At 38.9% G+C, this 27,840-nt stretch overlaps 1 protein-coding gene across 4 annotated transcripts; it reads left to right on the top strand.

Annotated features, from left to right (window-relative positions):
• The first annotated feature begins 5 nt into the window (after positions 1-5).
• TAF15 (TBP-associated factor 15) lies at positions 6-24,061 on the top strand. 4 transcript variants are annotated; one of them, XM_088903985.1, is made up of 8 exons: positions 6-351; positions 3,098-3,275; positions 3,408-3,781; positions 3,899-4,093; positions 8,321-8,404; positions 22,308-22,389; positions 22,465-22,591; positions 23,256-23,416. In XM_088903985.1, exons 2-8 carry the CDS (start codon positions 3,156-3,158, stop codon positions 23,309-23,311), a joined length of 1,038 nt encoding a protein of 345 aa, XP_088760111.1. In that variant the 5' UTR covers positions 6-351; positions 3,098-3,155; the 3' UTR covers positions 23,312-23,416. The 4 variants fall into 4 exon arrangements, with proteins under 4 accessions (XP_088760111.1, XP_088760110.1, XP_010277300.1 ...); XM_088903984.1 differs by having other exon boundaries at positions 7-351; positions 3,172-3,275; positions 23,372-24,061; XM_010278998.2 differs by having other exon boundaries at positions 8-351; positions 23,372-24,061.
• Positions 24,062-27,840: the final 3,779 nt, after the last annotated feature.

Here is a 27,840-nt window from a genome sequence, read left to right as displayed (position 1 = left end):
ACGTCGACCGGGGGGGTATGGCAACGTCCAACTTTATATGACACATTCTGAATTTGCCAAAACCCTAGAGACTGCAGAGTCGGGAGAGAACAAAGAGGGGGAACGGCGGCAGTAGAGAAATCAAGGGGGGAATTTCGATTCAATCTTGGGTTGATTCTCGATGGAGATCTGGAACCAGATCTAGTACAGATGCTGATTTTTGCCGATGCCAATGGAATTCCCGGAGAAGAGATGTTTTCAAGAAGCTAGAGGCAGTCAAGGGTTTCTGTTGCAGAGTTGACGAAGGTGGCATCTGGGCGAGCATCAGTGATCAAACTAGCAAGTTGGGGCGTTTCATCTTTGGATTCACAGGTAATTTGCTTTTTAGTTATGTTTTACAAGAACGCAACTTTTGGTGATATTTTTGGGCCTTTTGTTCTTAAATTTTAATACGATGCAAGTTTGATCAATGGAACTAATTTTCCCAATTCCATATTTCTAATATGACCTTCTAATTTGCTAGCTCATTCCTCTTTCTGTTAAGTTTTTTCTTGTAAATTTCACAAAATTTTTTGATGGTTGGTGAATCCTTGCTCCACCCATCCACTTTCCTGTCATTTCATTGTAATACCATGTACCTCCATATTCTGAACTGCTCTGTCTCACTTGCATGTTGTATGAAGTAGGAACCATGAAGGACAACAAATTTCGGAATCATGGAATGGATAAAAAAGTACTGAAATAGTACTGTTTTCTGTTCCTTACATTTTTATGCCATGCTTGTTGGAACTATGTGTAATCGAAAATAGTGTATTATAGTGTTGTTGCTACTCTGTTCTTTTACAGGAATGAAGTCTGGCTGAATTTGATGGCTAGCTTTTTTAATAATCATTTTTATTGAATGATATTCTCATAGTTTAATTTTTAAATTATTTGTTTATCCTATCATAGTCCGACTTTAACCTGGACAGTTGACTGGCTAATCCACCACCCGGAATTGCTTATAAGTTACAAACAGAGCCTACATTACCATCACAATATCATCTGACAGGCTTTGAAAAATTGAGTTTCATTTCCAACCTGAAAATCTGAACTCTCTCTTCCCCCAAACTTTTCTTTAGTTGGAGAGGTAAACTCTGTGTAAATTCTTCTGGGGCAATGCTTAGGGTTGTTACTCTGTATGTATGCATTCATGTTCAAAAGCGAAGAATCCACATGGAAAAAGCTGGGTGATTTGGTTGAAGGTTATCCACCGGACATCATAAATAGATTATTTAATGAATTATACAAAAACTCTCTTCTGTTACACGTTTCTTTTCCCTGCTTCCCTGTTTGATTTTCTTTCTTTACTTGATTTGATTCCTTGAGGGTGGGGCTTGGCACAATGGTTGGCTTGCTCCAGTTCAACTCGGGTGACCAGGGGTCAAATCTTGGAAACAGCCTCTCTGTCTATCTGCAGGGGTTGGCTGTGTGAATCTGTACCGCCCCTGACCCCACATTGGCTGGAATCTTGTGCACTGACTGGACTGCCCTTTTTACTTGATTTTTCTCTTCCATACATAACCATATTCTCAGGCTCATTTGCTTGGTCATTTCCTTTTTTATTTTTGAAGAAGGTAAAGTAAAATTTAAAAGCAATAAAGTACAACAAGTTCCTTGGGGTAGAATAGGGAAAACAAAACCCCCATGCCAAAGGAGCAGATCCCACATTCCCACATTATTTTATAGCATGAACACATTCTGATTGGAAAAACATTTTGAGGCTGAGACCCAAGATCCCAACTTGCTCATAGCATTCACCTTACTACTTTTTTCCATTGAACACTCTCCTGTTTCTCTTGGACCATATTGATCCAATAATAGCTGCAGGAATGGCTTACCACAAGCATTTGCCTCTGCTCAACCTAGGAATGTACCAGCTTAGTAATAGATCCTAGACAGAACCAGGCATTACCTGATTACAAAGTGTTTGCTTGGTCAATTCTCATGTTTTGGCTCTGCTTGTGGAATGTTATCTCTCTTAATCTCCATTCCATTAATCCTTGATCGTTAAGATCTCCCTTTACTACATGGCCTGTCTAGAAACATAATATTGGAATCATATTTTCTTATGAACATGTTGTTTCTTGATTGCCAACACTCTGCTACATATAACATAGCTGGCCTTACAACTGTTTTATAGAAATTTCCTTTTAACCTAAGTGGAGTTCACCTATCACATAAAACTCTAGATGCACCCCTCTATTTTGCCCATCACTCTAATTCTATGGATGACATCCTCCTCAATCTCTCTCTTTTTATGAAGTATCAAACCAAGGTACTGAAAAAGCAACCAAGATGCAGGTTACTATATTGACTAAAGACTCACAATAAGAGAAATTCTGGGTGTAGAGACTAGGGTACCACTAGGTTAAGAACCAGGAAATGGGATACCTTGTTGAACTCTTGCCAATCCAAATTCTAGTAAATTATTGGGTTGTGAGAAATCTTCATCTTTTAGGTGATGTTTGGCATCAATGGTGATTTCTTGAAAATCACTGCCATGTTGAAGCCATGTCAGCATTAGAGAAATTGGCGTTGAAATTTCTGTTTGGTTGGCTGATTTTGATGATTTTCAGAAAATCTGCCAAAAAATGGATTCTTGAAATCAGCCCTTTTCAGGATCACCTTTTTTGGTGATTTCCTGATTTATAGCTGATTCCAAATTTTTTTTTTTTTTTTTGAGGATGACATGTAACCCAACATGACATTGAACAATAACTCTAATGCAAAAATAATCGACCCTTGAGAATCAGTACCAAACAGATTCAAAGCCGATTTCTCAAAAATTGGCTTACATGGCAGAAAAGATATCAAATAACAAAATTTACCGATTAAAAAAAAACACTGATTTCAAAAACCATCGATTTTTGAAAAATCAATAAGGAAGAATCATTGATGCCAAACATCACCTTAATATCTAATTGAAGTATATGTTTCTGCTAGGTGTGCATGTATTTTGGGACATGGCCTGCTTTCTGCTAATTTGGTTGTTTTTCATTGTTAAAACATGAGGAAAAATAGAAAATTAATGCAAAAACAAAAGAAAATCTTATCTCAGGGCATTGTATTTTTTTAGGTACACAGAGATTGGTGCAATTTCTGTAGTTTCATGAGACTAGTGTATAGCTATTGACATGGCAAGCTATTCAGGAAAAGGGGGCCCTCCAAATGGGTCTGTCTATGTTTGTAACCTGCCCCATGGAACTGATGAAAATATGCTAGCTGAGTATTTTGGCACCATTGGGTTGCTAAAGGTAGGGAGTCTGATCAGGTATTTTTTTAATTGGCACTTGGTCATTGTTTTTCTAGTCCTTAATATGGATACTTTTACATATAAATATACTGTCTCTTCTGATTATTTTCCTTTTTAATTTCATGCTTCCTAGAAAGACAAAAGGACTGGTCGGCCAAAAATTTGGTTATACCGTGATAAGGTTACTAATGAGCCAAAGGGGGATGCAACCGTTACATATGAAGATCCACATGCAGCATTGGCTGCTGTAGAATGGTTTAACAACAGGGATTTCCATGGTAGTACTATAGGAGTATTCATAGCAGAGTCGAAGTCCAAAGATGATCATACGTATAACTCGGGGAATCAAATGAATCATGGGGAAGATCCAAATTTGACTGGTGATTTTGGTGGGCAAGGAGAAGATGCTAGGGATGTGAATGGGGGTGGAGGAAGAGGTAGAGGTCGAGGTGATGCTTCAGGGAAAGCATGGCAACAAGAAGGAGACTGGCTGTGCCCGAATACAAGGTCTGTGATGTGACATTGGTGAGCAGCTCTTTCTTGCACTTTATATTTTTCCACTTTCATCCTTTTTTGTTAGGATAAACATGTACAAGGCTTTCTCATGCTTTGTTTTGGTAGCAGTTGCTCCAATGTAAACTTTGCTTTTCGTGGGGTTTGTAACCGTTGTGGAAGTGCTCGACCTGCTGGTTCTTCTGGGGGTGGTGCAGGCGCTGGTGGTCGAGGGAAAGGTCGTGGTAACACTGACTCTAGTGGTCGTGGTCGTACAGTTGGTGGTCCTACAGGGCTTTTTGGTCCCAATGATTGGCCTTGTCCGATGTAAGACTATATTGTTTTGTTTAAGTTTCTTAGCTTCACATCTTTCATTGGGGATTTTTGGAAGATTTAGAAGTTCGGTTCATGCTTAGATAATAGGGAAAAATGGTCCATGTGCGTTATTACCATGCCAAGATGAGAATCATTCTATCATGTGTTTGAAATATGTCAGACCTTGTTGTAATTTGACTTCATTAACATATTCTTGTTAACACCTGCACTTTCATGATAAATTACAATGTAGTTAATGAGAAAACACTGTATGTATCTTTTGAGAGGGGGGTTGCTTTTAGGACTTGGCTATTCCAAGGACTTTTATACCTATGCTAAGGGCTATTTTGTTCATCATACAGATGGGGACCTGCTCATGTGCTTAGGGCACCATTGGATTCCTCTCCCCCACCCCACTATCTCATAAAGGGCTATTTCTTTTTGAAGAAGTGATATTAATTACTATACTAATTCAGTTGAATTTTTAAATTGAAGTCTTGTTAGCTTTGGGTTTGTTTTAGTAGGTCTTTGTATTTTTAAATTGAAGTCTTGTATTTTTACTATTTAGTATCCACAACTATCAAAAGTATTATAAATGAGAAATGCTATGAAACCCCCTGCAAACCAGAAGTGAATGAAATGCAGGATGTGGGGTGGGGAATAATACACAGTCGATTGATGGGAAACCATAAATATCACATGTTATCATACTAATTACCGAAAATACAATTTCATGGTAGTGGCAAAAAACAATTTCATAATTGCAGTAGAGGACTTGGAGCCAATGTTCTGAAAATTGCAAGCATATCATAAATCATTTGGAAAATAACTTTACCCCATTTTGAGTTGTAGAAATTTGTCAAAAATTAAAAACATAAATAAATTCTAAAAACTGAAATACATATTGGGAAATAACTTTACCCCATTTTATCCATTTATCATAAATGTACATTGACAGGATTTACCACTTGTACATTAGAATGTAAGATGATATAATTAAGTTTTTCTTGAAAGTCAGTTAACTCACATACAATGGCTCTTTAACCTTGTATAATAGAAAATAAACTCAATAAGGTTTCTAAATAGGTCTTCAATAACTTAAATAATTGTTAATAGAGTATGGATTTTTAAAACAAATGACGCTTGGGAAATATTAAAAAAACAAAGGAATGACAAGATATAGAGCTGTCTACTTGGTGAAAAGTGAAAACTACTCTTATTAAAGTATAAAGATGCTTCTAACCTCTTTGGTTGGTAAGTCCTTGAGGAGGAAGTTTTCTTGCCTTGCTTTCATCACTTTTTGCTTCAACATTTGATACTCCTAAGTTGGTACAGTAGCTTTTCCTAATATGTAGGTAAAGATGAATTTAGGGCTTTGTTGAGTTAGGAGTTCTAATATTGCAGTTGTCTATTTTTTGACGAATAATAATTCCTTTTATTACTAATTATAAAATGTATGAATTACATACACTTTAGATAACCTAGCTGCTCCTTGTTTGGCTAATGCATCAGCCATGCAGTTAGTCGACCTTTGCATCTATTGGGTTTTCACTATAATGTTCTAATTCAGTTACTTGAACTTCTTAAGTTCATTTCTATATGATGACATAGTTCTTTCATTATTTTGCAACCAACCAATTACCACCTTTGAGTCACCCCCTATGTTTAAGTGACTCGATTTCATGTCATTTTCTCGTTGAACTCCCTAAATTACAGCCATAAGTTCTGCCCTTATAGAATTTCCCACTCCAATTGGATCGGAGAATATTGCAACTACATGACCTTCATCTCTAAAGATGTCTAACCTTGGAGGCCCTTGATTCCCAAGACTACTACCATTGAAGTTAAGCTTTATCAAGCCCCTCTCTGGTGGTGTCCAATCCCCTATGAATCTAATATTTTTTAATGAGGTTCCAACCACCTTCTCCCATTTTCTAATAGATTCATATGTTGAGAATGGTGAAAATGCATCCAACAATTTAATCCAAAGTGCTACCCTAGTTGTGATACACTTAATTATTGCCTCCTTACTTCTCTCCTGCTTAAAAATTCTTGCAGTTCTCTCCTCAAAATAGCCAAATAATTCTTGTTTTAGTGCACCTCTGCATAATTCTCCTCTTCTATGGCTAAATGGACATTTAAGAAGAGAATAAGCTAGCCATACTTGATGGAATGCTTCACCTGCATTCGAATAAAAGGAAAATTCATTCCCAAATACAAGTACAAATGGTTATGTATCTTACTTTCACCTCAAGGATTTTGCCTCCTTGATTCGCATATCTAATATTCTAATTACTAAATCAATTTTTAATTAAAAAACTCAAACAATATCCATTTCCTGTTACCCAAAAATTCTGAAATTGTTTTAGGATTTACTTCATTCTCCAGAGATTATTTTCTTGCTTCCGTATCTGCATAAAAGAGCCATGTGTTCATGTATGGAGTGTTCTGGACTTTTTATGTTTTTTTAGGTACTAGCAAATGTGTATGTGCTTTGCATGTGGCAATTTTAAATGATGATGCTGATCTTTTCAACTTTTATTATTTTCTACATAGGGTCGACACATTTGATCCAACAGGTTTAACTATTGACCTACCTCCAATGATCAAACAGGAAGCCGGTTCCATTTTTGGGTCAATTTTAATTTTGTATTTTATTTCCATAATCAATAAAACAAATATTCTCCATCGTACTTATTTTTCTTTAATATGACTAACATAAAACAGTAAGATGTCCCCAATTTTTTTTTTCTAAAAAAATTATTTACATTTTGTAATTTTTGTTTTGTCTTTTTTTTTTATATTTTATTACTAATTATGACATCAAGGGTTGACTCATTTGATCTGAAAGGATGAATTGTTGACTTACCCCAAACAAGAAAACAATTTCTCTTTTGGGTTAGTTTTAAATTTTGTATTTCATTTTCATTAGCAATAATCCAAGTCTTATTTATCATATTATCTTTCTTTAATATCATTAACATAAAGATAGACACAATTACCTAAAAAAACATAAAGATAGACACCTTTGCTGACATGGCATAGTTGATAGAAGATTCCAGAAGCCCTTCACTTAAGAAAAGTGGAGAAAAATATAAATAGCATTCATTCTCTTGCTGGGGGGGAGGGCAATGACTCTCTCCTCCCTCTCCTTCTCCCACCTTCTCTTTGGGGAAAATCACTGGAACTATGTCCAACTTCATCTCTTTCTGAATGGTACGTTGCACAATGCCATTAGGGCTCCATTCACTTTCTTTCCTCCCCAACCAAATTCGACCATCTTTCCTTGGACTATTAGAGAACCTCCACTACTGCTGCTCCATGTTGAAATGCCATGTATTCACCAAAAGTCAAAGCAATATTCATAAGCCAATTATACCATTCAATTGAGACATTTTATCAATCTTTTATCAAATGGCTCATAGGATATATATTTTTTAAATTTATGTAGTCTAAGTGATCTTAATTTATATTTTAAAGTATAAGAATTCCTGGAAAATAAAAAGACATTGAAGCATAGAATAGAAATAGATGCAGTAAATACGAGAGTTCCAAATTTATTAATAATTGTTCTGTGCATTATTTTTTTTATAGAATGAGTTGGCCAATTAAAACATGTTTTAAAGCACCCTTCTAGCATCATTAGATGCATACATGTGCACCTTGGCATGGCCCTATTGGCGTGAGGTAGTGTCCTTTCTAAATTACTTGAGGTATTGCAATTTGGTGATCCCCCAAAAAACTAGTCGTCTAGTTGTCACCTAGACAAATATGTCTGAAACCTGATTCTTTTTCTATTGAATTTCCTATTTGAATGTTTTTATTTTTATGCCTTGGAACTATAAAACCATGTGCTGTTTTAAATCATGCCACATTAAAACCATAGTGAAATTGCATTCAGGATGAGAAATGTTATTAAAACCACTTCACTAGATAAGTTTTTTGAATTGGAAAGATTATGTTTTTATGTTTCCTGATCTAGTATATATCAGTGGAATTCTTCTTGGTGAATGTTTTAATTTCATACTAGTTTTTTGACACCCTCAAAGACTCAAAAGGTAGGCCATTGTATTTGAAGCTTTGCTATCCTTTCTGAAGGTCTAGTTTTCTCACTTGTTGAAATTAGAGCATTATTAATCAGGATTATTGTGCGAGGATACTTTTGGGATAATCTAATAGTTTAATTTCTGGTGTGATGAATACTTCTGTATTTACTTCCATTTCTTATTTTTGTTTCAGGTGTGGCAATATCAATTGGGCAAAACGCACAAAATGCAACATCTGTAATACCAATAAGCCTGGCCACAATGAAGGGGGTGTAAGGTGATAAGCTGTTTTTGCTAACTTTGATTTATCTAAAACTGGAATTTCAATTTCTGGGAGTAGCCTATTGAATATGTGTTGTGTATGCTTATTGTTTTTAATGTTTTAAAGCCTTTAAATACTAGTAACTAGTGTAGTATTTGGTTCTATTTCGAAATCCTTCATGGGGCCCAAGTTGGTGTGTGTGGCATATGAAACGTTTTATGAATGAAAATAGGTATATCAACCATGAACGGGTATTAAGGTGAGATACTGCCCTTACTCTAGGGTTTCTGGCTGATGTGTTTATTTGACATCCAATTTGCAGGTGGTAATCTGGGTGATGGGTGTGGAGGGATACTGGCAGATAGTGGCATCCAACTATAGAAGCTAATATCTTGCCACTAGAGTGAATATTTAATTCATTTGGATTATGATATCTGTAAATACCTTAACATGATGTCCTAGCCAGATGAAGAGTGGATACTGGGTAGAGCAGAAATATGTTGGGGGTTAGTGGTTCCGTAGAGACTATCACATTATATATAGTTCTTGTTCAAGTATCAAGATGATTTTAGTGGAAGACTAAAGTTTGGCCTATTAGTTGTGCTTGCCATTATTTGAATATGAATACATTGCTTTGCCACTGGTTAAAAAGGGAGGAAACAGAATTTCTGATAAAAAAGCTGTATCTTCTATACATCATTTGATCCCAGCTGATATTTCTCCTGCAACTCTATGTTTATGATAAACAATGGTTTTTCCCCTTAATGCCCTTTTCCAGCCAACTATGTTGAGCCAATAGATGTCTTTTTCTTACATCAGCCTTTTTTTGTTTTTTTATGGGGATATTTGAACTCCAGTTACTGCGTTTGTATTCTCTTGAGTTTTTGCATATTTTTCATTCTTAAGTAATATTTTCCTCTAAATATTAAGAACATTTTGTGTTCTTTGAAAGAGGAGTTAAATCTTCTAAGTTCTAACCAGTTGATATTTCTCCTGCAACTCTATGTATATGATAAACAATAGTTTTTCCCCTTAATGCCCTTTTCCTGCCAACTATGTTGAGCCAATAGATGTCTTTTTCCTGGGGGAGAAGCTGAACTAGGAGATTACATGGAGTTCGAGGAGATAACAACCTGGAGAAGACTTCAAAGAGCTGAGGCAAAAACAATCCTATTTGAGAGACGTAAAGTGAAAGGGAAGATCACACTGAAGATCAGGGAGTTGCGGAAGGCCATGGTTATGCTGGTTGGGACTGCTGTGGTTGAATGGTTCAGAAATTTCGTGGAAAAGGCACTTCAAACAGACACAGAAGCAGAATGGAAAAGTTCCAAAGGAGGTGATCGAAGGTACTTTGCTGAAAGAAGATGGAACAAAAGGGAAGGTTCTTGGCGTTGGTTGAATACTTTGGAAGAGGGAAGAAACAGCTGGTATGTATTCCCAAAGGAAAAAATGGATCAAGTTGGAGTGAGACTAAAAATTTGTTACTTTCTTGGAAGAAACAAAGAAAAAGATGGGGGGTGAAGCAGGGGTGTGGAGAAACAAGTGAACCTTACCCTGAAAAGGAAAAACAAACTGAAAGTCATCTCTTGGTGAATGGTCTTGGTATTGATAGAGTGGCTTACAAATTACAATACATAAAAGGTAGTTTGGGAAAAGAAATTGGTGGTTGAAGTTATAAAGAAACCAGAAAACTGAAGGCTTTATAGCAGAAGACTTGGTTAGAAATTTGAAGGTAAAAGGACCAATACTGTTTACACCTTTTGAAGATCGTAAAGCTCTTTTAGATTTGTTAGGAGAAGAGCTAGATATCAGTGCCTTCAGTCTAATATTGAAGACAGGGGCGGCTACAGTGATGAGATGGTCCCCTAGCTCCAACTCTAAAGATTTTTCAGTGGAGGATGGTGTAACCATTCGGATTGTTGGGCTCCCTTTCCACCAATGGAAGTGGGAGATCTTCCAGTCGATTGCCTCTTTGTGCAAGGCAAAACTTGAAAGTGCTTTTTGCTTAAGATCTGCGTTCAGTGGCTTTGAGAATGAACAGAGTGAAACCTGAAGAAATCCCAAGAAAGGTTCAGGTGCTAGCTGATGATGTTTTCTACTCAGCATGGATCTTGACCTCCATTGTAGCAGCTCTGTGGAGGGATTCCAGGAGAGTGGAAGACGAAGAGCTTGAAGATGAATACCTATGTGGGTCGCAGAGGTTGGCTGAATTCAAACTAGCTGAAATTTACTCAGAAATGGAAATTTTGGGGTTGCAGAACGCAAAAGGAAGGTACTATGAAAGTGGAAAAGTTGAGGCATGCACACAAAGATAAACCATTCGACTGTTGCATGACTTACACAGAGGTTCTGATAAGGGGAGAAAATGCAAAGATGAATGTAAAGGCTCTCATGTTAGTGTGGCTGACACATGTACTGCAACTAAACAAAAAAAGGTGTTTCAGCAAATGAGCTTTCAAATGGAATGGACCAGTGCCCAACTTAGAGGTAAGATCTACTGCAACTAACTTTCGTCCTAAGGTGTGTTCGATTAATGAAGGAGCTGGGCTTTTGAAGAATTCAGAGCAAGTTAAATCTGGGCCTAAACTGAAACAAGGTGTTTCAGTAAATGGGCTTTCAAATGGACCAGGGCCCAACTTTGAGCTAAGGTACATTCTCCTTTAACTGACCATGTGATGAGAGAGGCAATGAAAATAGGAGATGATAAAACATGTCTATCATTGTCCCAAGCTCAGCCCTGTTCAAATGTTCCCACTGTTAATGCTGCGGAAAAGCTGTCTTGGAGGCTGGGGCTGGTTACCTACTCCACCAGCCCTGAACGACCAAATCCGAGCTATAGCTGAAGCAAAGAGGAAGAGGATGAGTTTGATTCAGATTGGGTAAATTGTGAAGGGGAAAAGACTGATGAGGAAATTTCTAGAGGTTCCAGTATAGGCAGCATCAAAAGTAGGTGTGGCAAATTTTTAATGGAGGAAATGGAAATGGGAACACGACTTCTGTTCGAACCTTCTTCACCGGCCCCCATTGGACTTCCTTTGGACTCTCAGAAGAGCTATGGATCAATAGTTCCTCACCTGGGCGAGGATAATACCTCGGTTAAAGATGGAACAGATCTTATACTTGTCCAGAGACAAAGCCAAGTTGTTAATAGAGTGTCTCCCTCCTCTCTGCATTCAGCAAGCAAATCTACAAATCTATCCCCCTCCCTGGCTTGTGCTTTAAAGGTTGGTTTGGAGGAGAACCCCCAATTTAAAAGCCCTTTAGTCTAGTCTTCTGCGGAACTTAGTGCAGACCCTTCGAAGCCTGGTATGTTGTGCCAATCCTCTTTGGTTTCTTCTTGTGACTCGACTAATCCTCCTCTTTCTCCTGTTGTATTGTCTGTCCAGCCTGCAGGTGTTTCCAGGTTCTGCCCAACAGCTACCATTCCTAGTGACTCGGTGGGAGTAACAGAAGAGATAGGGGATGGTGAGGCTGTAGAAGGGTCTAAGGAGGAAGGGGAGCAAATCTGGGAATTAATAGTGATCCTTTTCGAGCAGTCGGTAGAGGTGGAAATTCATTCTAGGTTGGGATTAGAAGAGGGGGCTGAACTTATTGGGGCTACGTCTAAGGAAAAGGAGAGGGAGATTAATAAGAGTGCTGCTGGAACTAAAAAGGCAATTAAAAAAATTATCAAGGATCAGAAAAAAGGACAAGAAGTAACTCAGATAAAATCTCCATACAAGGGGGAGAGAGAATTCTAAAAGAAGAAAAAAAGACGAGTTAAGTCGAAAGACTTAGGTGTGGTGTGGATTATGAAAGAGGAGGCATAGGAAGGAAGGAGAGGAAGTAGTGTTAAATTAAGCTGAGTCTTTGGGCCTTTTTGCTTATTTTTCCATGAAGATAATTAGTTGGAATGTGAGGGGATTGGGGAGTTCAAGAAAAAGAAGTGTAGGGAAGTCCTTTGGAAAGAGAAATTGGCCATCGTCTTAATTCAAGAGTCAAAGCTGACAGAGGTGGATAGAAGATGGGTGGGGAGTGTTTGGTCAGCTAGAGGGTTAAGTTGGGCGTTTACACAATCATGGGGAGCATCAGGAGGCATCATTACAATATGGAAGAATGAAGAGATGGACTGTATTGAAGAACTAATTGGCAATTTTACAGTAACAATCAAATTGAGAAGGAAAGAGGATGGTTTTGAGTGGGCCTTAACCAACGTCTATGGACCTAACTTGTATAGGGAGAGGGATGATTTTTTGGAGGAGCTTGCAGCCATTAGGTGTCTTTGGAATGGCTCGTGGTGTTTGGGAGGTGATTTTAATGTCATAAGATTCCTAAATGATACTACCAATCCAAACCATAGGGTCACCTCTAGCATGAGAAAGTTCAACCTATTTGTGGACTCATATGAACTGAGAGAGCTACCCATGTTGCAAGCAAGCTTCACTTGGTCCAATGTCCAAGAAAAACCCCTATGTTGTAAATTAGATTCTTATTCTCTTTAGATTTTGAATTTACGTGGAGGGGATTGGTAGTAAGGGCTCTCCCTAGACCTACCTTAGATCATTGTCCAGTTAGGTTATCCCAAGAAGACTTGGGAGGGAGGCCATGTCCTTTCCAGTTTGAGAACACGTGGTTGCTTCATCCTGATTTTATAAAAAAGGTTCAACTGTGGTGGGAAGAAGACCAAGTGGAATTCATGTAGAAAGGGTACAAGTTTTATAAAAAGCTACATGCCCTGAAAGCTAGAATCGAAGCCTGGAATAAGGAGGAAATTGGAAGTGTGGAAGAAAGAAGAGAGTGGATTGCCAATAGGTTTCAAGAAATTGATGGAGGTGAGACAGAGAGGAGATTGATAGTAGGATAGAGGGAAGAGTATTGAAAGCTGAAACAAGAGTTGCAGGAAATCATAAGAGGAGATAAGTTGGAGACAACAATCTAGGTGTAAGTGACTGAAGGAGGGAGACAGGAATACCAAATTTTTTCATACCTTAGCAAATGGAAGGAAGAGGAGGAATTTTGTGGGGAGGCTGGAATGGAATGGGGAAGTGATTACAAGTGAGGAGGAGATAGCAAGATCTTTTGTAGAGCATTTCTAGTCCATTTATGGCAGCCCAAAAAGAGAAGAAACTCTTGACCTTGATTGACTTCCACGGAATAGAGTTTTGATGGATCGGCTAGAAAAGTATTTTGAGGTCCAAGAAGTAGAAGATGCTATTTTTTTCAATGTAAAGATCTAAAGTCCCAGACCCAGATGGTTTCACAATGGCCTTTTTCCAAGATTGCTGGGATATTATAGGTGGTGATTTAATGGAGGTCTTCTTGGAATTCTTTGAGAGATTTAAGATAAATTTAGGTGCCAATGCTACTGTCATAGCATTGATTCCTAAAAAGGTAAATGCAAACCACCCAAAGGATTTTAGGTCCATAAGCCTAATTGGTAGTATGTATAAGGTAATCTCAAAGGTCTTGGCAGGAAGAATAAAAAAGGTACTACTGTCCTTGATTTCTCTGACCCAAGGGGCGTTTGTGTTAGGAAGACATATATTTGATCATATCCTTATTGCCAATGAATATGTGGATTACAGAAAAAGACAAGGAGAAAATGGCTTGATTTGCAAACTAGACTTGGAGAAGGCCTATGATTTGGTGAATTGGGTTTTTTTTACTGGAAGTATTGAGAATTAGAGGATTTGGAGAGAGGTGGTGCATGTGGGTTAAGGGTTGTATCTCTTCATTCCACTACTCCATTCTAGTTAATGGGGTAGCTAAGGACTTCTTCCCGGCAAAGAGAGGTTTAAGACAAGGGGACCTTCTTTCTCCTTTCCTTTTCACCTTGATAGTTGATGTGTTGAGTGTCCAGATTACTAGAGTCGATGCTAGAAACTTGTTTAGAGGGTGGAGAGTAGGGAGGGAGGAAATAGTTGTAACCCACCTTCAATTTGCTGATGACTTGATTCTTTTTTGTGAAGGAGATTCGGAGGAGTTGGAAAATTTAAAGATTTTGGTAGAGAATTTTGAAAAGGTCTCCAACTTGAGAGTAAATTGGAATAAAAGTTGTGTAGCTGGAATTAATAGGCAAGAAGTAGGTGGAATCTTTGGCTAGATCTCTAGGTTGCGAGGTAATTGATTGGCCTCTTAAGTATTTAGGCTTACCTTTGGGAGGAAACCCGAGGTTAGATAGCTTTTGGTACCCAGTTTTGGAAAGATTCTCAAAGAGACTACCGGGTTGGAAAAGGAATTACATCTCTTTGGGGTGTAGAATCACTCAAATTAAGTTAACACTTGCAAATTTGCCAGTGTATTTTTTGTCTACCTTCAAATTGCTTGTTATGATTGCAAACCGGGTTGAAAAAATAATTAGAGATTTTCTGTGGGAACCTAGAGATACTAAAAAGGATAATAGGGTAAAATGGGAAGTGATGTCTAGAAAGAAAGACAAAGGGGGCTTAGGTATTGGAAATATTAGAATAAGAAACACAACTTTGTTGGGCAAATGGTTATGGAGGTTTCCTAAGGAGCAATAGAGTTTATGGCATAAGGTGATAAGAAGTATTCATGGAATGACAACAAATGGATGGGACGCTAGACTCAACCCAAGGGCTTCACGCTTTTCCTAGTGGAAAGATATTGTTGGTATCCTGCTTGTCTTCTCTCCTTTCATCATGTATGTTGCTTGCGTGGGTAATAAAATTCTTTTTTGGGAGGACTTGTGGATTGGGGAATCTCCCTTAAGGATAAATTCCTGAACCTATATTCCCTTTCTTTGAAAAAGTTTTAATTTATCTCTTCTTTTTGTGTTTCTGGGGATTCTTGGGATCTGGGACTAAGGAGAGGTTTGAGGGACTCAGAAGTGGGTTTGGTAGATGATCTTTTTCCTCTTCTAAGCTCAGTTTTTCTAGACCACTCTTCTCTTGACAATAGAATTTGGATTGAAACTTCTATAGGTAGGTTTTCTTGTTCTTTGTTTTTCAATGCTATGGTCCTTCCTTTTAACCTGGTTACCTCCTTTCCTGATAAAGAAGTAAGAAGCACCTCGGTACCCCCAAAAGTAAGGACTTTTTGTTGGGAAGTGGGTCTCCAAAAAATCAATACCTTGGAAGTGCTTCAAAGAAAGGCCAAATTGGTGCTTGTCCCCTCATGTCTGTAGCCTTTGCTTGAGGAATGGTGAGACGGTGAATCACCTATTAATTTCTTGTCCTTTTAGTGCTCTAATTTTGGATTGGTTCTCCTCTCTTTGACTGTAGGTGGACTCCCCCTACAAGCGTAGCGGAATTATTTGACCCTAGCCTTTTTCGACAACCAAAGAAGAAAGGAACGGTGGTGTGGAGAACAACGAGGGCAACTATCTTGTGGGCAGTGTGGGAAGAGAGAAATAATAGGATTTTCCAAGGGAAAGAAAAATCAGCTCCTGAAGTTATTGAAGGGTTCACCATCAAGACAGTACATTGGCTGAAAACTCTTGACTTGTTCAAGGATGTCTCCATAGATGATTTGACTAGAGGCTGGAGTATTTTAGCATGGTCTTCTACTTCATCACCTACCATACAAGCAGTTTGGTCCCCTCCTTTTCAATGTAATGTCAAACTGAACTTTGATTGCAGCTCTCTTGGGAACCCTAGACCTTATGGAATATAGGTTGTATTTAGAGTTGCAGAAGGAAAAATCCTAGCTATGTATTCTTGTCCAAAAGGTTTGGAGGACTCGCTTAGAGCTAAAGTGTTGGCTCCTCCAGGGGCTCAGATTGGCCAAGCAATTGGGCTTTCAACAGTGAGAAGTGGAGGGTGATTCAAAATTAGTAGTAGGTTGGCTGCAATCAAATAGTTTGGGAATGTGGTCCCTTAGACAACCTGTAAGGGAATTATTGAACCTCACAAGGGAGCTGGGTGCACAAGTTTATTGGTCTAGGAGGTTAGCAAATGCTTTAGCTGACAACCTAGCAAAGCAAGGAGTGAATTGGGAGGTTTTGTTTTGGGCAGTGTTGTAAGTTATTTTTTTGTTCAAGGGTCACCTTTCACTTTAGAAGGTGACAGTTCTTCTGGTTTTATCTAATGAAAGTTACCGTTTCCTATAAAAAAAGATGTCTTTTTCTACAGCAGCCTTTTTTTTTTGTTTTATTTTCATGGGGATATTTTCATTCTTAAGTAATATTTTCCTCTAAATGTTAAAGAACATTCTGTGTTCCTTGAAAGAGGAGTTAAATCTTCTAATTTCTAATCTTGCATTATAGGATTTAAACTTGTATATGTTGTATGTAGCAAAATAGGTCATATGAGAGTTCAAAGGGAAATGACAAGATGCTGAGGAGACTTGAAGGAAGCAAAAATTTAGCAAGTAAACCCAAATTTGAGGCATTATGAACTTATATACTAGTTACTAAAGAGGGAGAAAATGGAAATTAATAATTTTGCAAAGATAAAAGAAAGAAAGGATTATGGTGGATGATGATGCACGATCTGGCCGGTCTTAGCTATTGATGATCTTGCCTCCGAAATGAGTAACAGGGACCTGAAACGGGAGGAGAAGAGAGGCTCCGGGGAGAACCCGGCGTAAGGGCTCCGAAGCTTAAGTTAGAGTCTTTCAAAGGCAAGAATAACCAGATAGCGCGGAAGTTAGCATACCTCGTCCCTGGGGGGTAGAAGCCTTTTATAACCACCTCGCGCACTCACTTCCAGGCCTCCGTCAGGTCGGGCATGATTACTTCTAAACTCCTGCCAGTTCGGGTGTCATTTCCTCTGGTCGGACAGAACCGCCACTGTTCCTTTTGTCGTAGCCGTCTCTGCGGCTAGTGACGACGGTTGCAGGTGGCGGTGGCAGGAAGCCGTTTTGAAATGCGGCTGTCAGGCGTCAGATCCCAAATCAGTCAGGTACGTCGCCCTTGGATAAAGACGTACTTGGTGTCGGGTACATTTGGCTGGCCTGGTGCTTTTGAAGTGAAGTGTTGGAGTGGCGAGCGAGGTGCCTTGAGTTCGGTTTGGAGTGATCCGAGCTGTCACGGGTCAGCTCGGGTCAGCTTCGTGGGGCTTGGGGCCCAGTATAGTTCGTGCCCCTTGCAGGGAGCTCGGGTTCTCAGGGAGCTCGGGTTCCTAGTACCGAGTTCGGACTTGGGGAGCTCGGACCTTTGACAGGGGGCTCGCTCTTAATCAGGGGGCTCGGGCTCCTAGTACCGAGCTCGGACTTAGGGAGCTCGGGTTTTTAGGGAGCTTGGACCTTTGACAGGGAGCTCGCTCTTAACAAGGAGCTCGGGCTCCTAGTACCGAGCTCGGACTTAGGGAGCTTGGGTTTTAGGGAGCTCGGACCTTTGATAGGGAGCTCGCTCTTAACAAGGAGCTCGGACTAAGTATGGCGGTCTGGAGTTCGGGCTCGGTAGTGAGTTTGGACTTGCTTTCGATGTTCGCTTTGGGTGCTCTACTGTCCCGAGCTGCTTGCCTTTGCCACGTGTCGGGCGATCGCGAGGCCGGTCAAATTTCCCTTCATCAGTGGATGTTGGAAATCAACTATGGAAGCTATCTTTTTATTGAGGTGATTGCCCATAGAGGGATATTATGTTGGCCTTTGGAAAACAGAGGGTTATCAAATAAGTATGTTGTCCTAATTATAGACATGTATAATGGTGAAATAAACTGTTTTAGAACACTTGAAGAAGAAATTTTAGAGTTATCTGTTATAATAGGATTTCACCAAGGGTTAGCACTTGATCCTTGTTTGTTTGCAATAATCATTGCTAAATTGACTAAACATATCGAGGAAGCAGAATGGTGTATGTTCTTTACTAATGACATAGTATAAATTGATGACTTTGGAGAGGGGTAGATTATGGGATGAAGTTATAGCTAACATCCATGGTAGATTGGAGTCTGGTCCTGTCTGGATGGGATGCAGCATGCAGGTGTGTCTTGACGGGCTACTCTTTCTTCACCTTGTAAGGCGATATTCTTCATCAGTTTCTTAGTTTCATCAGGTATGATGTGGATACTGCCAAGTTTTGGGAGGATGTTTGGGTTGGCTCTCATGCCCCCAAGGATCTATTGCCTTCTTTGTAGTCTTTATCCTTGTATAAAAACAAGTTTTCTCAGGTTTTATTGCTCATATTTTTCCTTTGGGTCACAATTAGCACTTTGATTTCTAAAGAGGGTTGAGGGATGCCAAACTAATTTGTTTTATTGGGTTATTGCAACTTCTTGATTTTGTTTGCTTGGGTCCTTCTAAACTGGATAGGCATATTTGGATTCCCCACCCTAAAGGCTGCTTTTCTTTTGCATCGTTTCTCAAGTCTCTTTGTTTGTCTTCTCCTCCTCAGCTTTTCCTTGCAAAGGAAGTTTAATGTGGTCTGTTCCACTCAAAATAGGAGCTTTCTGCTGGTAAGTGTATCATGGGAGGGTTAACACTTTGGACATGTTACAAAAAGGTTCGTGTATTTATCCCCAAATTGGTGCATTATTTTTGAATATAAATGAAGAGAATTATTACCACTTACTAATATATTGTCCTTTTGTTTCTGATATTTGTGAATGGTTTTTCTCTTTGTTTTGGTGCAAGTGGACCATGTCAATAACAGTGGATAAGCTTTTTGACCCTTTGGCCTAAAAGAAATGGAAGGATTATGTAAAATATAAAAGCATTTGTAATATTGTTCTCAGGGGTATGCGTTTGATGCACATTGTGCCTCTGCCCAAGTGTGCACCTTTTTGCCTCTGCCCAAGTGTGCACCTTCTTAAATTTTTATGCTTTTTTTTTTGGTTTTTTGAACCTAATGGTTGAGACAAGGCCTCAGGGGCATGCGCTTGATGCGCCTTGTGCCTCCGCCCAAGTGTGCACCTTTTTAAATTTTTACGAGTAAAGATTATCTCAATATAGCTTACATAAATGTAACTTTTATATTTCCCAATTCAACGAGTAAAGAATAATAAAAAAATAAAAGTTTAATTAGTTATTAAATTATACATATAGTAATTTATATAAATATAAAATATTTAATTTATTAATTATAAACTTTACGTAATTATCTCAATATAGCTTACATAAGTGTAACTTTTATACTGCCCAATTCAACGACTGATTGTTTATCGAAAGAAGGGGTTGGATCATTTGTTTTGGGTCAAGTTGTAATTTGCATGGTTGTGGAGAGGCATAGGCCTATGTAAAATCTGAAAAATATTGGATGGTTAGTTGAGGCTGACCATCTTGTTGCTAATCTTCTACATTTTAATTCCTACTAAGCAATAGAACTGTTACTGTTACTAATATAAAACATTATGTAATTATATATGATATCCATATACATACATACATACATACATACATATTAAACAAAAGGCTGCTTAAAATATTGAGCATATCTATCATCATATTAAACAAAAGGTTTGGTAAATGATAATTTTGTTATTAATATCTATCATCATATTAAACAAAAGGCTAAAGAAAGAGAACACAAAAACTTTGGTATGTCGTAGGATTCTTTCTTGGTCAATTTTGTTTAACTTGACCTGTGCATTGCATGGGTCCAATGACTAGTTCACATATACAATGATCATGAGCTTAGCCTGCAGGTGTTTATGATACAAAACTCTAATGCAGTGTTTCAAAAATGGACTTGTGATGTCATATAGTATTCATTTATGACATTACAGGTTGATCCATTCAACCTAGATGGTTGAATTGCTGAACAGTAAACAGATCAATTGGTATCATAAAAGTGGTTACCAGTTGGTATTCATCAAAATTCACCCAGGGAGGGGGTCAAGGTTCTTCTGGTATCATGCACTTTCAGTATCCCCACATGCATAGATGCATGTGTATAGATATAGGTGTTATTAAAAAAGTTTAAACCTAAAAATAAAATAATATTTAATTTGTATCCATGACCCAGTGTTTGGGTCAATTGGGATGACTGTTCAACTGCCTGGGTTGCTTGGTCTTTGACCAAGTTAAATATTTTTTGAGTAAAGGCAGGTTAGTGGCTACCCAAAGTTGGTATTGTAATCAGATGACGGGTCCAATGTTCTTACTGGCCCGGCCAAAATTGGGTTGAAGAGACTGCTGTAATGCATCATAGTGAATGCAAACAGGTGTAAAGTGCATACATGATGAATGCAAATCTGTTTCAGCCTTGCCCTTGTATTTGTACTCACATTGTTTGTTTGTTGTTTGAGAGTGCTAGTTCGGGTTGTTTACATTAACATTCAGATAGTGCAGATGCGTATGGGCTGCCATTTGTTGGACAATCTGGGAAGAATGGAACTCATGGATTTTTTCTGGAAAGGAAAGGAGTAAAGAGGCCATAATTGAAGCAGTAACTATAAGAGCGGTGCAGTGAGTAAAATCACTAGAGCTGTTTGAAGATATCACTACAGATATGTTGGTTAGAAGTTGGAAGTGTCCAATTCAGCACCAGTCCAAATGAAAATTAGCCCCCTTTGGTCTACACCAGCTTCTAGATTTATTAAATTGAATTTTGATGGGAGCGGTGAGGGTAACCTGGGGCCTTCAGGTATTGGAGGAATGTTTAGAGGTGAAGAATGGAAAGTCTTAGTGTTGTATTCTGGGCCTATTGGGGTGGGTGATTCTCTTGGAGCTGAGGTTATAGCAGTACTGGAAGGGTTAAAGAAGGCTAAGGAATTGAATCTACAGAAGTTAATTGTTCGAGACTCAAAAGTGGTTATAGAATGGTTAACTCAGGATGTAGAGATTCTACTCCTATGGGTGAAGAGAAGTACCAACTCATTTGCAGATACACTTGATAAACATGGGGTGGGAAGGGAGCAAATGTTCTGGGCTGTGTTGTAATTTGTTTATTGTTTTTCTTGGGAGGGTTAAGTGAGTTTACCTCTCCCACTAACTTCATGTTGTACCTTGCTTTATTTTCTTTATTAATAAAAAGGTTCTGTTATTGATAAAATAACATTCAGACAGTGTAGAGATTCAGCTCCAATGGGTGAAGAGAAGTGCCAACTCATTTGCAGATACGCTTGATAAACATGGGTTGCGAAGGGAGCAAATGTTCTGGGCTTGTAATTTATTTCTTGTTTTTCTTGGGAGGGTTAAGAGAGTTTACCTCTCCCACTAACTTTGTGTTGTACCTTGCTTTATTTTCTTTATTAATAAAAATTTCTGTTCTGTTATTGATAAAAGAACATTCAGACAGTGCAGTTTGGGTGAGTGCAATAGCAGCAATTGCAACAAAACAATAGAAAAAGTTTGGAAGTTTGGCTTGTTTACATAGACCGTCAGACAGTGCGAAGTTTGTGTTCATATTTTGGAATTAAACTTCGCATCCATTGTAAGAGTGATATGGTTTTTGAAGCACATTTGCATTCTTGTTATTTTGTATGTCAAATGGATGCAAACCTAGACTAGAATGCATATTTCCACTGGTTCAGTCTTTGTACTTGGAGCAATACTGATGCCACCAAATTCCCTGAAACTCTCCTTGACATTGAATAAATATAGTTTGTCTTGTGTCTCATTGCCAACTTGCAATGGCTAAATGGATGATCAGGTCCTATCAATCTTGCTACACAAGATACCTTCATAATTTTTCCCCATTAAGTGGTCTATGGTTGGTCATTATGATTTTTTATTTTGCTGCTGCCCCTGAATGATAAGCAATCTTGGTACCTGAAGTATGAGGTTTTCTTGTTTGCCACCATTTTGGTATATAGTTCAAGTAGATTAAATAGCCAAGGTTCCCTTTCCAAACTCTCTTGTTGATGTTACCTCACTATTATAAAATTTCACAGTATAAAGCATAAACCAACTATATAATCTCTGAATTAGGATCTTATGTAAGCATTGTATTCAAAATAGCTAGTCCGGTTGGACAAATGTATCTATTGGGATAGAATAAGATCCTAGTAATGGAGTTCTAAAAAGTTTGTTAAGCAAATATTTGCATCTTTTAGTGGATAGATGGCTGTCTCTGACAGTTATCTTCATTTAATAGAGGAGGGCGAGCTGGAGGTTATAAAGAACTTGACGAAGAAGAAATAGAGGAAACAAAACGACGGCGGAGGGAAGCTGAAGAGGTATGATATTCTTGCTCACACATCCCAAGTTTTCGAATTATTCCTCTGATATTAATATTTTGCTTCAAATTTTAGGATGATGGGGAGTTATATGATGAATTTGGCAATCTCAAGAAGAAGTTTCGTGCCAAAACACAACAAGCTGAAGCTGGACAGGTGCTTCCAGGTGCTGGACGTGCAGGGTGGGAGGTTGAGGAACTAGGTAAGTTTTTTGCCATATTATTTATTAGTTACCTGAAAAAATAAATAAAATTAGATAAAGCAAAATAAAATTCCAACCATCTATTTGAAGTCTTCAGGATATTTAAAGAACCTGAACCAATGTTCTTTTATTGAAAGAGTCGGATGGCTAGAATCCATGTTTGCCTTGGGAGATTGCCAATGGGAATTCTTTGCACATCAATGTGATTTCCATTTCTTTATTACTGCAACATAGCATAGAGGCAAGGCTCAATATAACACAACTTATTTCCAAAAAAGGAAATATAAAATAACTTATTGTAGCATACTGTAGATACATATTGGTTTACCAACTGATGGGTGGCTCAATTGGTACGGCTGCTAGCTCGTTCCACTAGTGTTGGGATCAAATCCTGCTGCGACCAGGGTTGGGGGCTATGTGGTATGGGGGATGGGCAACCCTATTGTGTGAGCCCAATGAGCAAAAAAAAAAGATATTTATAGGTTTTAAACTTTGTGATACTGAGACTAATATTTGGAAATAGGGACTTCTGTCAAGTTTAAATGGTATTATTGATGTGACAGAATGGACAGATGGGGTTGATAAAAAAAAGGACAGATGGTATTAACTCAAAATAAAACTTTGAGTATTTGTGCTTTTTGTTGCTCGATTCTGATTTTTTCAGCAGCGAGCATATGGATACTTAGAACCTTGCATAGAGGTGATGCCTTCATGTGTTGATGGTTCGTTTATTTGATCCATTTGGCCTTTGGTTATGTGCACTGGATGACGCACTTGCAGGTGTGACCGAGAGGGACGGTAGAGACAGAAGCAGAGATCGGGGAAGAGACCGTGACGAGAGAGATGGTAGCAAGAGTCGCGAGAGAGATGGTTACATTCATGAGAGAGAGAGGCGTCGGAGCAGGAGCAGGGAGAGAGAAAGGGACCGTGAGAAGGATAGAGGCAAAGACCGGAATAGAGATAGAGACCGAGATTATGATCATGATCGAGGGAAAGAACTTGGGCGGGACAGGGACAGGGACAGGGACAGGGACAGGGACCGGGACCGAGACCGGGACAGAGACCGTCATCGAGAATGGTAGTAAAACCGAATGGGTTCCTCTTCCTTGGATTTTTTTGGTGGTTGAGTCCGAGATTATTAAAGAAAACTAAACCTCTATTAACCTGGAAGTATCATTGGAATTGAACTAGTTGTCTCGTCTTATTCTGTGAGATTTTTCGCCGTTGTCTATGAATCCATCATTCCGTGTCAACTTTTAGTGGAAAGAAAAGTTTATTTTGCTTTACTTAAAACATTTATTTCTTTTTGGTACGTCTGAGAGGATTCTAAATTCTGTTTCTGCCATTTATGTATGTACCGCACAACCGAATTTGGGATAGAATCATAGAATCATTTATATGGCGGTTGTGTTCATTTTTGCTTTGTAAAAGCCCTTAGGCTGATTCATTTACGAAAGCATAATTAAAGCGGAATCCGTCTGGGAATGTTTAACTTTAACCCTTAATTCATTTTTTGATAATTTATCCATTCAGAAAAGACTTATTTGTGCGTTTATCCATGTTTTTTTATTTTTTCATATAAATAAATCAATAAAAATTTATTATTGAAGGGGGTATTTTTGTCCCATCAAGTGTTGACAACTTTTCTTCTAAATCGAAAAATTATTTTCTCCCTTTCAAAATTCAAAAAAAAAAAAAAACAAAGAATGGCCCCTACGCTTAGACATTGTTGTCTTGACAGAACACATGAATCGTAGTAATAATTGAATCACCTTCGATACACAATGACTAATTATGGGGGTCAGTCGCATTCCAGTTCTAGTTTTAACTCTGCCACTAGCATATCATCTCGTGCCAGGGCTCCCCTTAGAGACAGCTCTATCCACACTAGACGTTACTCCTTGGGGGTTTGGTCCAGCAGCTCCTGGTGCAAATCCCGAGTCTGAGCACTAGTTTTGCAGTCATGCACGAAGCTACCAATATGGCTTGGGAATTCAGTTGAACTTGGGCTCTTTTAACACCGTTGTTTGGAATCGAGGTTTGGTGGTCAAAGATGGTTTTGTTCATTTCTTCCATAGATGCCACATGCGGATGAACAAACCCTTCGAATAGAGATGTGAACTCTTCAGGGGAACTCGGGTTTGAGTTCCTCTTTTATAAGATTAACCAGTCTTTGATGGAGTGCTGTTCTCGTCCACCAACAGAAATGGAATTGATCCAAGCCTTGTGCGTCTGGCTAACTCACAGTTAAAAAAAGGATATATGTTAAATAGATTCAGGCTCTTTTGCTGCAATTTGCAAATAGGACTGTCAATAGACCAATTTTAGGTTAGACCCGTTCAAGTCAAAATCAATTTGGACGGACCAATAAGACATTGAATTAGACCAGTCCAGACTTAATGGCCCAAAATATTCATCGGATTAGATTGCACCTGTTCCATTTGTAATTGAATTCATATTGGACTTTGGACTAGATTAGATTGGACCAAATCCGGTCCAATTGACACCCTGTGCTTTTATTAGCATGTATTCTGAAGCTACTGAGAAGGAGCCTTCTCTATCCATTTGAAGTGGCTTTAGCCTTGAGAAGGAGCTGGAGCCACAGCAACTTGATCAAAGAAGAGGCGCACTGATCGCTCATTCCTAGTAGTGTTGCTTCTGTCCTCTTAACAAACTTGACGCTTGTCGAGTTAGTTATCAGTTATTCAATTAACAACTCAGTTCAGAATCCTGGTAACACCAATATTGCCAATCTCCATTGAGCGCCCATCGCCTGAAATTCCCTGCAGAGTGTAATTCCTCTCTCCCACCTCTCTTTTGCATCCCAGAAACTGCACTTCTGCAAGTACTTAGCTTCGAGAATTCGAACCCAGACGACATTGCTTTCTGTAATAATTAATGAACCTCCACCCGAGCCTAGTTAAGTTAAGAGAGAGAGATTGGCTTCCCCACCAGAAGTTTCCGGATTTTTTTTATACAAGTCTTGGTAAGGCAAACCACTCTTCGTTGTTTTAGCCCTGTATTAAATGCTGTCTTAGCGCTGATTGCTTTTGCAATTCAAAGTTCAATTAGTCGAAAAAGAATTATGATGCCTCTGTCAGAAAAATGAAACAATTTGAATTGAGGAAGAAAACTCAACGCACAATCTTCTGAGTCTATGATAAGCCCAGAAGGTCCACTCGAACCCCCAAGCCCAACCCAAAGTATATGTGGTAGCAACCAGTGCATAATTGTCCATTTGGTGTCCAGTTTGCTTAAGTTGTGTAGTTATGTATTTACGTGTTTAAGTTATAGTGGTATGTGTTTATGTGGTAGTGGGAAACTGGGTTTCCTAAAGACTCGGTTGTTTATTTGATGTAGTGTGTCGATGTAGTGGGTGACTGGGTGTCCTAAAGACTTGGCCATTAGCTTTGTTCAGTTTTTCAGTTGTTGGTACTGGTTGTTTAAAAAGGGGTGAGCAGACATGAATGAATCAGAGAAGTATTATCCCTGTTCTTGTGGTTTGTTCTCACCCAAAGAAGAATTGTGTTTATTTTTCTTGCTACTGACCGGGACCTATCATTGGTATCAGAGCAAGGTTTGAATGACAACTAACAAAGAGAGAATTGAAATTTTGGAGAAAGGACTTGGAGGAGTCCAAGAGGGGATGCAGAAGTTGGAAGTGGGAATAACGGATAAAATTCAATGCTTGGAAGGCACTATCGTTCGGCTATCTGAGGCTTTGCTTTCGAGCCACGGTTCACCAAGTCACAACAACGATAATCAGGAAGCGCAGAGTCGAACACGTAGAGATACCGACGATAGCAACAGACCCTTCTCCTCTAAGATCGCAAAGCTTGAATTTCCCAAATTTTTTGGAGATGACTCGACGGAATGGCTCAACTGTGTGAATCAATTTTTTGAGTTCCAGGAGATTTCCGAAGACCAGAAAATTCGCTTAGCCTCCTTTCACCTCGAAGGAGAAGCAAATCAGTGGTGGCAATGGCTGCGGAAGGCACTCAACGAGGAACAAAGGGTCATCACGTGGGAGATTTTTGAAGATGAAATTAGAGTTCGATTTGGACCATCTGATGCAGATGGCATTAGGATGTTCAAGCCTCAATCAGTTAAAGAAGATATCAGTTTAGCTTGAATGAGAGATGATCAAACCCAATGGCAAAGACGGTTTGCACGACCAAGTGCAACACGAGCTCCAGTTGTCAGTCCTGTTACAACACCGACAACATCACAAGCTGGGGTTAAACGCTTATCATGGGATGAGATGCGGAGGAGGAGAGCTCAAGGACTATGCTTCAATTGCAATGAAAGATTCACTCCTGGACATAAGTGTCAAGTGCTGCAGCTCTTGATATTGGGGCACACTCAGAATGATGGGGATACAAGTCAGGAAACCATGGAAGAGCCAAATAATAATGAAGAAGTTGAGGAGATAAAGGAGCCAGGAATTACGTTGCATGCATTAACAAGGTGGACCGTCTCAAAAACCATGCGCATTAAAGCCAAAATTGGGTCTCGAGAAGTGGTGGCCTTAATCGATAGCGGCTCAACTCATAACTTCATCAGTGATCGCATAGCTAGCTCGCTTCGCTTGCCGGTACATCCCACTGAACCATTGAAAATGCGAGTTGCAAATGGAGAACAATTATCATGCAAAGGAAGATATGAAAATGTTACAGTCGACTTGCAAGGTATCAAATTTCTGTTTGACTTCTTTTCATTACCGTTATATGGCGTAGACTTGGTCTTGGGAATTCAATGGATCGAAACACTAGGTTCTGTGGTTTGTGATTGGAAATAGTTAACCATGAGTTTTATTTGGGAGCAACAGTCGAAGTGTTTGCAGGGAATTGAAGCACAACCAATTCAAACAACTTCTTTGCAGGAGATAACTAAGGAATTTCGCCACCAACAAGCTGTATTTGCTCTATATTCTCAACCTGAAAAACAGCTCACTCACGAGGAAATTCATCCTGATACGCAAGCCCTTTTGAAGCAATTTTCAGGAGTGTTTGAGGAGCCCACTTGTCTGCCACCAGCTCGCGAAGTTGAGCAAACCATTCCCCTCAAAGAAGGAACTGAAGCCATAAATGTGAGACCCTATCGATATGCACATTTTCAAAAGGCAGAAATAGAGCGTCAAGTTCAAGACATGTTGAACGCAGATCTAATACGTCCCAGTACTAGCCCCTTTTCATCACCAGTGCTCGTGAAGAAAAAGGATGGAACATGGCGCTTTTGCACAGATTATC

Source organism: Nelumbo nucifera, chromosome 4 (assembly GCF_055504915.1).
Source record: "Nelumbo nucifera cultivar China Antique chromosome 4, China Antique-T2T, whole genome shotgun sequence".
NCBI classification, from domain to species: Eukaryota; Viridiplantae; Streptophyta; class Magnoliopsida; order Proteales; family Nelumbonaceae; genus Nelumbo; species Nelumbo nucifera.
The sequence above is the reverse complement of the archived record's forward strand: the minus strand, read 5'-3'. Positions and strand labels throughout refer to the sequence as shown.

Excerpts from the sequence above, each read along its gene's own strand:
- TAF15 (XM_010278998.2), top strand. The coding sequence starts at position 3,156 with ATGGCAAGCTATTCAGGAAAAGGGGGCCCTCCAAATGGGTCTGTCTAT. Across the intron at positions 8,405-22,307 it reads CACAATGAAGGGGGTGTAAG|AGGAGGGCGAGCTGGAGGTT; the intron begins GTGATAAGCTGT and ends TTCATTTAATAG. Across the intron at positions 22,390-22,464 it reads GGCGGAGGGAAGCTGAAGAG|GATGATGGGGAGTTATATGA; the intron begins GTATGATATTCT and ends TTCAAATTTTAG.